Genomic DNA, 13,911 nt, shown 5'->3' on the forward strand with positions numbered 1-13,911 from the left:
GTAGTTGTTCGATGTTAATTTCACATTTGGTTCAGGGCTTCCTAGCATCCAGAGCAAATAGGAAAACACGAGCAAGTGCAGCCGCAGTCAGGGTCCATGCAACAAAACGTTTTTCTAGAAAGGCATAAGTCCTCCTGCCGTGGGATAGTTCTTCTGTGATGGCTCATGGAGGAGAGACTGATGAGTGGATGTCAGTGTCCACGAGCTGTTCAATAAATGCACGAGTGAATTTCGTAAGGCTGTTGCTTCATCTTTTCTCAATGTAGACCAGTGTTTAATGTCAGGGCAGTTCTTTGAAGGGCAAAGGCTGTGTGTTTCAAGTATACAGATCTCAGATGGTCTGACTTTATTCCAGAATAAGTTGTAGAGCATTCTATATAAATAAGAACAGCTAAGATTTACAGGGCTTTTCTATACTGTATGCTAAAAGCTATAAATAAGAACTGAATGGGCATTGTCCCACTGAATCCTCATACACTTGTCTCTGTGTTATTATCTCAGCTCTCTATAAAATATACCTAAAGTTAAAAACCAGAAAAAAGGACTTCAGAATTTTGTTTTCACTAGGTGATTAGATTGAGTGTCTTTTCTGTTTCCTTATACTATTGCTCTTTTAAGTGAATGAACATATTTTACTTTCATACTTGAAAAAGCTTTCCAGGAATTTACTGTTAACCTTCAACTTTGAATGATGGAAAAATCAAAGAGATTGACTCATCATAACTGTAATTATGGACAGTTTGTTATCCAATGTAAGGTCCAATTGAAAAATAATGTGTGGATGATTAGGTTAATGGTCTGTTGACTTGCATGCTTTTATTTATTAATATCTTGTCTGGCTTGTTCTAAACCAGACAGTTGTCTATTAAAGGTATTATTTTTCTAAATTTATCCTTTTTCTAGTCTTAGATTCTGTCATAAAACACTTGCTGTTGTGTATTGTTTCTTATTTTGGCTCCTATTGAACAAAGGCCAAGGTATAGCAGGGATGAAGGTTTTGATTAATTTCACATTTCAACTGGCCTCTTAGTTCTTTTCTATAATCAGGAAACTGCATACAAATTAAGGTTACCTTATCTTGAAATCATAATCATAGGACCATTTTGTGGTATCTCCTGCAGATATTGACCCATCCATGTATTTATTTAATTACCCATTTAGAGAATGATGAATATGTTTCACTATAGAGATGGGGAAGAATTAGGAGACACACTGATCTGAAGATTTTTTTTAAAAAAAACATGTGGTCTGGGCACAGTGGCTCATATCTGTAATCCTAGCACTTTGGGGGGCTGAGGCAGGCAGATCATGAGGTCAGGAGTTCAAGACCAGCCTGGCCAACATGGTGAAACTCTGTCTCTACTAAAAATATATAAATTAGCTGGGCGTGTTGGCGAGTGCTTGTAATCCCAGCTACTGGAGAGGCTGAGGCAGGAGAATCACTTGAACCTGGGAGGCAGAGGTTGCAGTGAGCTGAGATCATGCCACTGTACTCCAGCCTGGACAACAGAGCAAGACTCCATCTCAAAATTTTATGTGGTAGGGAAGATGAAAGAAATATTGCCACTTCTTTTCCGGCCAGATGTTAGATGAATAGTATAGGCAAGAAAACCTCTTAAGCATTCAGGAGGGCAGCACTGCCCCCTAGCGGAAGTGTGGGCCGGGAGCTGGACGTGTTGAAGAATGGGTAGGATTTGAAAACAGTGATGGAGCAAAGAGGCGGTAAATGAACGCAATGCAGGTGCCAGCCATGTGCCCCGCCTCCTGCTCCTTTTGCTGGCACTGTGCTCTCTATGTGGAGTTCTTTCAGAGACCCTCTTCTGTGGTGTCCACCTCAGTGTCTGAAATCTCTTCCTTCTAGATCCCTGTTCTCTTACAAATCTCTCTCCCTGCTCAGATTTGCATACCTAAATATATCAGCTATCATGCTGTTAATGCAGTCCTCCCATTAACAGAATCCACTCACCTTGGATTTTTACCTTTTTTTTTTTAACCTCTACAACAGCAAGGAGTATAGTACATAACTATAAATGAATTGTGTCCAGCTGAGTCAGCTGACATGATGAGAGTTGGGAAGGATTAAGGATGGGTTTGCATGGAAGGAAGGATGAAGCTTTAAAGTCCAGAATAAGGTATTAGGACTTCGTGCTGTTTAATACCAAGGAGGCTTTGAAGCTTTATGAGCAAGAGATGTGCATAACAAAAAAGTAACAGTTCCTACCTGGGTTTGATAGAACTAAGATATTATTTGTTCTGATTTCTCTATTCTGTAACTGTTTGTCGTCGTTGTTGTTTTGCTCTGTTTTGTTTTTTGAAACGGAGTTTTGCTGTTGTTGCCCAGGCTGGAGTGCTGTGACATGGTCTTGGCTCACTGCAACCTCTGCCTCCCAGGTTCCAGCCTGGAGGTGAACATGTGGTTCTCCTGCTTCAGCTTCCGAAGTAGGTGGGATTACAGGTGCCTACCACCATGCCCGGATAATTTTTGTATTTTTAGTAGAGACAGGGTTTCACCATGTTGGCCAGGCTGGTCTTAACTCCTGGCCTCAGGTGATCTGCCTGACTCAGCCTCCCAAAGTGATGGGATTACAGGTGTGAGCCACCATGTCTGGATTGTAACTGGGGTTTTTACTCATTTTCCCTCCATTTATGTAGTAAAACTTGATTTCTTCCATTAAGGTGGATTATTTTCTCTTTATTTTCCAACATTTCTAGAGTAAACTGGAAGAAAATATTATCCTCTGAATTCACTTATGAGAGATGACAGCTTACTATTTTTGAGGTCACTTAAACCTACCGTCCTTACAGTCTTTCTATGCAAACACATTGTATCCCTCCCCCACCCCTTCACTGTCATGGCCTCCAAAAGTCATAATCTGAATTTTGTGTCTCAAACTAGAGAAGGCTTGTATGATCCCTTTCAAAAGACTGCTTCATCCTTTTAAACCCTAATTTTTAAACATTTTTTAACTCCTGGAAAAATCAATATGTGGCACAATGAATATGAACCCTTCCTTTCTACTAAATCTGGGACCAGGCTTACAGTCCAAATAACTTGCCATTTTTATTGTTTTCTCTTTCACTCTCCCCAGGTTTATTGCAGTTTCTAATTTGAGCTCACTGTGATAGCCAGACACTAGACTCCTTCATTTTCAAGAGGATTTCTCTGTGTGCACTGACCCCGAAGCTTAGAACTGTGAACCGCAAAAAACTATACATAATGGAACTTCCAAGGAAAAAATTTATATAGTTTTGTTGGACCTTTTGAATATATCTTCCCCTGTGGTGAAAGATGATTACCCTCCTAGGAAACTGCTTATGAACAAACAAGTAGGAAAAAATAACATTTCTAGTCTCTCTCTATGACATATAGACATCACATGTATTAAGTAGTTTGGAAACTAAAAAAAATATATATGTTATGGAACATGAAGAAAGTCCATTTTGCCAAGGATTGTTTATAAAGTGGAAGATGTTTTTCAGTTGTATGTACAAAAATATAAATAAATAAATGCATGGGACTGGCACAGTCAGGAAGGATTTGTAAAGATCGTTGGTCCAGTGGTCTTTAAACCATGATCCTCAATCCTGGATCCTTTGGGGACACATTCAAAGACACTGCTAGATAGGGAAGAATGGGAAGCCCTTCAAACCAAATAGTTCTGTCTTCATCTCCTCTGTACATGAGGCTTTCCATTCTCATATAAAGAAGAACCTTTCCTACAGCTAAAAAATTAGTTTGCCAACTGTTGATAGAGTCCAATGACCCAGGCAATTTCTGAATACATTCTGCAGACTATTAACAATAAGCACAGATAAACACATAGATCTATGTGGTTCCTAATGTTGTGATCCTAATTTGTAACCACAGTAAAGTATGTTTAGGTAACTACTATTAGCGGAACAGTGTACACAAAAGATTCAACGTCATATTTGAAATTAGAATTTTCTGAACATATTCTTCCTCTGGAGGTGGGGTGGGAGGGGACACATTTTTTCTTGGGTATGAAATCTGGTATCAGTAGAATTACTGAAAGCCTTTGTGAAGTGGTAATTTTAGGTTTGCATGTTGTGACAGCAGGTGGAGCTAGTAGTAGGAACTTTATTTCTAAACTATTGAAAGAGCTAGATGTATACAGCTTACGTTAATGTGTTTTCATTGTAGAGCTTCCGGAATAGCATGTTATTATGTATTGGCTTTGGAAAGTGATTGTATTACTACAACATGAGAGCTGAGCTGAATGGAAACTTCTCTGCATTTTAGAAAAGGGGCTTGTGTTTGGATAAGGGTTGTCTTGGAAGACTAAGACAAAGACATAGAAGGGAGGGGATATGTTCACACAATATGTACTTGATGAGTTTAACCTCTAGTCTGTGGACTTTAAGAAATAAAGTATATGATTGTGTGGGAAAATAGTATGAAAGAAATTGATTGTACATACAGAGTAATTTGTGTTACTGGATGTCTTTTAAGTGATAATAGGCATTCAGTTTAAATCTACACACATTTTCTAGTAAAAGCTAAAGAACATTTGTTTTTATCCTGCAATAGTGTGAAATAAAGACCCGAATACTTCATAGCTGCAAATACTCATGAGTTACCTGAACGTGTAATTTAAAAGATGTCACCACTCATGTACTTTTCTTTTCCTGTGAGTTAACACAACGAACCATAGAATTGTGCTTTTTTCCCTTTATCATTTCTCTAAGTCAAATGCAATGATAAGAGAAAATATTCTGGATGTAGTTCTCTCTGAATTTTGGTTGGTTTTTACTACATCGTGTTTTAAGAATTTGGGTTTCTGAAGTGATTATTTTGCTGGCTATGTGAATAGAAAGTGACCTACTTTTTGGCATTCATATACAGAATAATAAGATCATTTAAAACATTTTTTTTCTTTTTTTTGAGGCAGAGTCTTGTTCTGTCACCCAGGCTGGAGTGCAGTGGCACGATCTCGGCTCACTGCAACCTCCACCTCCTAGGTTCAGGTGATTCTTGTGCTTCAGCCTCCCAAGTAGTTGGGATTACAGGTACATGCTGCCACACCTGGCTAATGTTTGTATTTTTAGTAGCGACAGGTTTTGCCATGTTGGCCAGGCTGGTCTCAAACTCCTGACCTCAGGTGATCCACCTACCTCAGCCTCCCAAAGTGCTGGGATTACAGGCATGAGCCACCATACCTGGCTAATTTTTATATTTTTAGTAGAGACAGATTTTGCCATGTTGGCCGTGCTGGTCTGGATCTCCTGACCTCAATCGATCTGCCCACCCTGGCCTCCCAAAGTGTTGGGATTACAGGCATGAGCCACCACGCCTGGTCTAAAATACACATTTTAAGCCTGGTGTGGTGGCATATGCCTTTAGTTCCAGTTAATGGGGAGATTGAGGTGGACGATCACTTGAGGCTAGGATTTTGAGGCTGCAGTGCGTAGTGGTCATGCCTGTTACTAGCCCCTGCACTCCAGCCGGGGCCACAGAGGGAGACCTTGTCTCTGGGAGAACCCTCCCCCACAATCATATACACATTTTAATGTTTTTTTACTAAAAACTAGAAATAACATCTTATTTGTTATTCATTGACTGTTACTCAGCAAACACGTAATGCATGCCTACTGTCTACCAGGCATCATGCTAGTCGTGAGATAAAATTTTGAACACTGTACACGGCTTTCCCTCAGCATGTCTCAGGCAGACATGGGGCCAAATAATTACCGTAGATCCTAATCACTTCTGTGATTGTATCATCAACAAAGGGCTGTCGGGTCACAGAAAAAGGACTCAGCTGAGAGAAATCAGAGACATATTCAAATAGGAGATGTTGCCTGGGTTGCATCTGGAAGGAGATGTAAACATTCACTAGGAGAAAAAAAGGAGGAAGTGCATGATTCCAGGCAGCGTGCTTTATACAGGCAAAGGTGTGGAGTATAAAAGCGCCGCTTGTCTTGGGAAAGCACCAGGAAGTTGACTAGGAAGCCTTGAGAGATAGACTGGGGTATGTTTCTGAAGGCCCTCATAGTACATGCCATTATCAGTGAATGAATTATTCAAGAATTTCAGCTACTCTAGATGCTACTTAATTGACTAGCTTTTGGTGTTCATGAAAGTAATGGATATGACCTTATGGGAACATGACATGGCTAGACTTCAATTTTAACCTCAGCAATTTTGCATATGTTCTTTGCCACAACAGTGATTAGATAAGAATGGAGCTGCATCAATTTTTTTTTTTCTATTTTCTTGAGATGGAGTCTTGCTCTGTCACCCAGACTGGAGTGCAGTGGCGCGATCTCGGCTCACTACAACCTCCGCCTCCTGGTTTTAAGTGATTCCCCTGCCTCAGCCTCCCGAGTAGCTGGGACTACAGGCACGCACCACCACACCCAGCTAATTTTTGTATTTTTAGTGGAACCAGGGTTTCACCACATGGGCCAGGATGGTCTCGATCTTCTGACCTTTGACCTCATAATTTACCCACCTTGGCCTCCTAAAGTGCTGGGATTACAGGGGTGAGCCACTATGCCTAGCATGGAACTGCATCAGTGTGTATCTCCACAACTATGGAAAAAATGCTACATGTGCTAATTTACTACAGTACATATGGTTGAGCACCTGTCAGGCACTTGGGTAGGTGAGGGAGCTATGTCTTGTTGTCCAGAGGACAGCTGGCCACCTCCTGAACTTCTCTTGCTTGTCTCTGGAGCACTTCACACATCTGAATGGCAACTCTTCATCTCGCTCCAATTTTGCTTTTCCCCTAGATGTTCTCCTCTCTTTAAGTAGCTCTTCCAGCCAGAATCTACGGGATATTCTTGACATCTCCTTCTTTCTCACCCGTCACATCTAGTTCTTCATCAAGCTATGTCATTTAGATTCTAAAATATATCTGGAAACCTTCCACTCCCTCATCCCCACTGCCAGCAACCTGGCAACCACATCTCTTGCCAGTAGGCTCCTAGCTGGTCTCTCTTTTTACGTTTTTTGCTCGCCCACCCCAATCCTTCTTTCAAGATAATAGCCAGAAAGATCTTTCAAAAATCAGGTGAGATAACTTCCCAGTTCAGACCTTCTGTTGACTTCCTATTGCACTTAAAACCCAAATTATTTACCGTGACCCACAGGAGCCTGTGAGTGGTGGCCCCTGCCTCCCTCTCCAGCCTCATCTTGTATCACTTCTCTCTGGCTCACTTCGTTCCAACCACAGAAGCCTTTTTTCATTTTCCCGGCCTGCCACCCCACAGCCTTGGCACGGGCTGTTTCTACTGCCAGCAATGCTCTTCTTTGCAACATTAGCCAGTTAGTATTGTCTCAAGGTTTATATCTTGGCTTAAATATTTCCTCCTTGAAGGGATCTCTCCTTCACCAGAGTCTACTCTACATGAGGATTCCTGGGAATTTTTTTCACAACCTCATGTCTTTCCCCTCATTGCCCATGCCACAGTTTGCACCGAGGTGTGCGTTTGCATTCGAACCTGTGTAATGACTGCCTTCCCCACCAGACAGGTCGCTCCCTTGGGAGCATGTGTGTGCTCTTTTCCCATCTATTTCCAAAGCTTAATACAGTGCCTGGCCCACAGTAGGTCCTAAAACATTATAAAGGACTCATTTGAAAACAGAAAGACAGATCTTTGTTTTAAGTTGATAAATCTTTAAGTATAAATAAAGATGTAGGAAATTAAGAAAATCATTTCTACATTTTTTAAATGATTGGAACTATTTTAGAAAAGTATACAGCTTAGTATTACCTCACTAAAAGAAAAAATGTGCATGTGGTTATTGTATGGTTAGAGGCTATTTTTAAAACGGAGCGATGATGTTTTTTATGGAAATCCTGAGTTATATAAATGAACCGCTCTTTTTATATATTTAGAGCTCAGTTCACCAAAATGTTTAAATTCTTGGCTTCGCTCTTTAAACCTACTACAAAGATCACATTAGAATTCATTTTAATAGACATTGTAAGCACAGTATCCAATCTCATTTTATCACGCTGGGCTCTTTTATTATCAGAGTCGCAGGAAGCTGAGCCTGAGGCTGCTCCACACGTTGTGGGGTGTATCCAGGGCTGGGGTTGGTGCCAGCTCTATTGTTTATGTAATATTCTCTCCACCTTCATCTGTGGTATGCAATTGGTATTGACTTTTAAGAAACTACTTCTCTGACCCGATCTCCCAGTTGGAAAAAAAAAAAAACCTGCCGTTGTGACATCTGGCTAGGAAAAAAGGGATCAAAGAAGCATAAGGAAAGAAATTAGGAGACCTTATTTAATAAGTAGTTTCATGCCTATTCGAGCTGTTAGAGGGAAGAGTGACTTCTTCAAGTTCACCATTCCTTTACCCCTGGAAAAAGCTCAATGAACCCTAAAAGTCTCTTGCATTTTCACTATTGATTTCTAATGTTGTGTCTGTTAAATGTAAGCTTCTAGCAAAATGCCTTTTTAGGTCTTTAGGAAACTTTACAGATCATGAGTAAATACTGTTCACCAAAATTAAGATAAAATTTGATTACTGGTAATGTTTCTGTTCATTTCTGTTTAATTTTTTCTTAAAGAGTAAGACAGTAATCTTTGACAATTTTTTTTCCCCCACTTTTAGGTATATTACTTGAGGAGTTTTTAAATATTGTAAGGAAGAAGAAGGAAGCTCAACGATATCGGAATGAAGTAAGACACATCTTCACAGCCTTTGACACGTACTGTAAGTGTCTCTGAAATGTTTTGATATAAAAAATTGCTATTAAGGGATTGCAAATAGGAATGTATACCCAGTAAATCAAGCATATAATATACTTGGAAGATTAGATTACTGTATTCATTAGCTGTTACCTTAGGTATTGGTGCATGTTTTTTTCTGCATCGTGATCTTAAATTCTTAACATTTATCATGGATGAAATAGTATTTACAGGCTGGATGTGGTGGCTCACACCTGTAATCCCAGCACTTTGGGAGGCCGAGGCAGGCAGATCACCTGAGATCAGGAGTTCAAGACTAGCCTGACCCACATGGAGAAACCCCGTCTCTACTAAAAATACAAAAATTAGCTGGGCATGGTGGTGCATGCCTGTAATCCCAACTACTTGGGAGGCTGAGGCAGGAGAATCACTTAAACCCAGGAGGCAGAGGTTGTGGTGAGCTGAGATTGTGCCATTGCACTCCAGTCTAGACAACAAGAGCGAAACTCTGCCTCAAAAAAAAAAAAGTATTTACAGTTATATAGTTGTATTAATATATTATACCTTGATGGTCATGGAGACAGCAAAAGGACTGGCCATGGGGGATACAGGACATGAACCACCTGTGGAGGTGTGGGAGACTGTGTGGCTTCTTCGTCAACTCTTGCTCTGACCTACATATGATTGGTGGAATTATTTTCCCACATAGGGTGTGGCTAAGAGGAGTGGCTGCAGATCCCCTAAGCCCCATAGATCATACACAGAATGAAAAGACTGGTGGAGACTAGGTTCAATGTCTTGGCTGCCGTTATGGTTTCCTTCTAAATATTAACATTTCGTGATTCTAATACCAGGCAAGGGAAAAGACGTGAATTTTGAAGACTGCATTGTTTTGGCAACTCACAAAGACTCAAAGTCTAACACCATTGTTACAGTGCACGTCTCATATATGAATCCCTGGGACTGAGAGAATAAGCAAAATGATAGGGTCACAAGTGACCTTCAGGATCAGCTGGGGCTACACTGAAGTAAAGTATGATTAGATTCTTAAATTCTTCAGATGAGGCAACCTCAGATTACCTTATGTGTAAAATGAATCATAAATTACTGCTTTTCTCCTAGCGATATATTAACATAAGTTTTGCACCAATGTTACAGCTAAAGTAACATTTCAAAGGGCTCATCAAAGTAAGTGAATATTTTTTATTATTTTCAAATAGATCGTGGATTTTTAACTTTGGAAGATTTCAAAAAAGCATTTAGGCAGGTGGCTCCCAAATTACCGGAAAGGACTGTTCTCGAGGTATTCAGGTAAGGCATCAAAATCTTTCTGTACACCCATCTTTTGATGTACCATTTGCTTTTACACATTTTTGACTTTATGGGAAACACTTATTTATTCTGATTTTTCAGCCAAGAACATTTTTGTCTTGCAGCCTAGTGTCATGATCCAGAAGGGAAATCTATAGTTAGCTGTGACTCCTTCCATCCCCTTGACAGTGGACTGTAAAGGGAGGGGGGCTTGTACACCAGCCAGGTGCATACAAACACTTGTGAGTTAGGGGCAGGAGAGGAACAGGCAGAAAATGGAACTTCTTCAGATACTTCTGTATGAACCAAGGGAAAATGAAGCTTTATTAATATTTAGCATGGATGCTGGTGTCCTCACACGGTCTGTATTTCAGACAAACACAGGTTACATGTAGCTCTTGAGTTGTCTGGAAAAAATAGTTGGAGTTGCCTAACGGTAGCCTCCTCCTTCACTTGCTTTCAAAGCTACTGACATACTGCAGGTCACACGGACCTGATAAAGTGGATTTAAAGATTACATTATGTGGTTCTTTTTTTTTTTTTTTTGAGACGGAGTTTCGCTTGTTACCCAGGCTGGAGTGCAATGGCGCGATCTCAGCTCACCGCAACCTCCGCCTCCCGGGTTCAGGCAATTCTCCTGCCTCAGCCTCCTGAGTAGCTGGGATTACAGGCATGTGCCACCATTCCCTGCTAATTTTTTTGGATTTTTTAGTAGAGACGGGGTTTCACCATGTTGACCAGGATGGTCTCGATCTCTTGACCTTGTGATCCACCCGCCTCGGCCTCCCAAAGTGCTGGGATTACAGGCTTGAGCCACCGCGCCCGGCCATTTATGTGGTTCTTATGAACGAATCCTGACAAAATGGACAAGTGGCTTAAAAGCAGTTTCTGATCGGAAACTGCAGATTGAAGGTAGTATGAATAGTGCAAATGCATGCTGATGGGAGAACACAGCAGAGCTGTCTCTTCTGTGACTCCCAGCATGAGCTCTTCATCAACCCTGTTACCAGGTGCATTCATTAGGGTTTGGCACACCAGCAAGAGCCAGAAAACCCAAAAGAACGGAAACTCAAAAAAGATAGAAATTCATTTCTCTGTCACGGAAACATAGGCAAACCCGGGCTTAATGTCGACCACACAGTCGGGAAGGATCCAGATTGCCCCTTTTCTTGTTACTTTGGCTGCATCAACACCTGGCTTCTCCCTCTTACTTCAAGATGGTGGCTTAAGTTTCAGCAGTCAAATCTGAATTCCAGCTGGTAGGAGGAAAAGAAAGCAGGAAGGTATTCCTCTCCTTTTCAGGGTATATATGTTTTCTACTTACAACCCAGCGACCAAAACTTGGTTCCAAGTTCATGCATAGCTGCAAGGGGGAAAGGGTTCTGGAAAACGTAGTCTTTGCTCTGGGCAATGATGAGGCCAGAATAGAGGTTCTGATGCTAAGGAAGAGGGAGGGAGAATGGGTATTAGGGAACATCGGGAACATCGGGCAGATGTTCCCATTTGGGATAAAAGTTAATTTAATGAGATATGACCAGAACCAGCCCTTGTCAATAGAAATTATTAAGCAGGTTACTTGAATAAGGATTTGCAGTCATTATCATTAAAATATATGAAATTCATTTGCTGCAACGTTGACAAGCTACTGAGCAAGCTACTGGAGAAGAGCAAAGAAGTTAAAGCCAGATGCATACAAAGTGCTTTTAGGAAAATATTACTTAGTTGATTTTGTAAAAGCAAGTTCTTTAAAATGTAGCATCTTTGTATTTTGTGATGAGATAGGTAATATCAATGTCCTTCTACCACGCAAAAGTTGTTTTCAACAAAGGAACTAAAACTTGATAGTCATTTTCTTTTTACAAAAAGACAAGTTTTCCAAATTTGTTGAACTTTATGTGTTAATTGGTTTTAGTAGATACTACCTTGTAGAGATTTTTGAAAAATATATTTAAATATGGCCATTCAAGATACAGGCAATGTTTTAACAACAAATGAGAAAGTAACACCTTCTTAGAAGAAAAGCTGTGTTACAGGGAGAAGATTTTTGGAATACACATTTGAAATTGTTATTTTAAAACATAATATATGTCACCTGTTAAAACTCTTCATATCTGCATGTTTGATACATTTAAAATGGAATGTCCTGGCTGGACATGGTGGCTCGCACCTGTAATCCCAGCACTTTGGGAGGCCAAGGTGGGTGAATCACCTGAGGTGAGGAATTTGAGACCAGCCTGGCCAATATGGTGAAACCCCATCTCTACTAAAAAGACAAAAATTAGCTGGGCATAGTAGCATGCGCCTGTAGTCCCAGCGACTCGGGAAGCTGAGGCAGGAGAATCGCTTGAAAACCTGGGATGCAGAGGTTGCAGTGAGTTGAGATCACACCATTGCACTCCAGCCTGGGTGATAGAGTGAGACTCTGTCTGAAAAAAAAAAAAAAAAAAAGAATGTCCTAACCTAGCTAAAAATATCTACAAAGTTGTGGTGATTTTAGCATACGATTTTTAAAAACAGAAATTTGGCCTGGTGTGGTGGTTCATACTAGTAATTCTAACACTTCAGGAGGCCAAGGCAGGAGGATTGCTTGAGGCCAAGAGTTCAAGACCAGCCTGGGCAACATAGATCCTATCTCTACACAAAATACAGAAATTAGCCAGGTGTAGTGGCATATACCTGTAGTCCTAAGCTACTATCTACTTGGGAGGTTGAGATGGGAGGATCTCTTGAGCCCAGAAGTTCAACGCTGCAGTGAATCATGGTTGTACCACTGCACCCCAGCCCAGGCAACAAAGCAAGACCCTATCTCTTTAAAAAAAAAAAAAAAAAAAATATATATATATATATATATATATGTGTGTGTGTGTGTGTGTGTGTGTGTGTGTGTATGTGTGTGTATTTTTATATGTCCATCTTTCTGTGGGTTAGGGTATATCTTGAAAATGTATTAAAGTATTAGAGCAATTGAATTATATATATAATTACATGTACTATATAATTGTAATATTAATGTGTATAATGTATATATGTAATATATAACATAATTATAGATATTTAAGTATATATGTAGTATACAATATATAATTAATTGCACATAATTATATTTATATATGCAATAAATATTAATATGATTGTATATAATTATATATGATCGTATAGCATATAATTAATTATATTTTATTAGTAATTTCATATATAATTACATATGGTTAACAGATATATAATTATATATATAAAATTCATTAGCAAAATATCAGGAAAGATAGACATTTGCTAGCTGAATTTTCGTTGGCATTAGCAACAAAATAATAATTTAAGAAAACAAAACAAATTTTAAAACCTCTAAACCTTTGTATTATCAGAGGATAGAGTCAGTGGCAGGATGACCTTTTCCCATTTAGATCTCTGTATTTTTATGTGGTACCTATATTATCCATTAAAACTAAGTATCAAAACAAATTGAGCTTTAAATTGCTTGGATATAAAATATTAAGCCAAAATGTTCAGAAATAAGAAATATATTAAAGTACATTGTTCTTGTTAAATATTATAATTTCTAGTGGCAGCAAAAAGTTACTTGCCATTAATAAAATATTTTTTATCTTTAATTCTTCAGAAATTTCTGTATTTTAACCATGTACATGGTATGTTAATATAGTAACACATGTGCTTATCTATAAATAAGTATATTCATGTTGTGGAGTATATGCCCAGAAATCTGGTACTTACTAGGGTTGTGAGACTAAAACAGTTTGGAAACCACTGCAACATCCAGCCAAAGTAGATACTTCATTGATTGAATATGGGCTATTTAAACTCTCAATTGTATTTTTATAATACCACAACCCCCATATTAGACTAAATAATGAATAACACATAGGAAAGGAAATTGCGAACTCAAAAAATATTTCCTGTTTGTGTAAATTGAAGTAGG

At 39.4% G+C, this 13,911-nt stretch overlaps 1 protein-coding gene across 3 annotated transcripts in view; it reads left to right on the forward strand.

Annotated features, from left to right (window-relative positions):
• EFCAB11 (EF-hand calcium binding domain 11) overlaps positions 1–13,911 on the forward strand; it is a 169,948-nt gene that overhangs the window by 13,148 nt on the left and 142,889 nt on the right. For all 3 annotated transcript variants that reach the window (XM_074393481.1, XM_010350584.3, XM_074393482.1), the window contains exons 4-5: positions 8,590–8,691; positions 9,887–9,977. In XM_074393481.1, the coding sequence (XP_074249582.1) occupies positions 8,590–8,691; positions 9,887–9,977 (193 nt within the window). The remainder of the gene's footprint in view (positions 1–8,589; positions 8,692–9,886; positions 9,978–13,911) is intronic.

This window comes from Saimiri boliviensis, chromosome 2 (genome assembly GCF_048565385.1).
Source record: "Saimiri boliviensis isolate mSaiBol1 chromosome 2, mSaiBol1.pri, whole genome shotgun sequence".
Lineage (NCBI taxonomy): Eukaryota > Metazoa > Chordata > Mammalia > Primates > Cebidae > Saimiri > Saimiri boliviensis.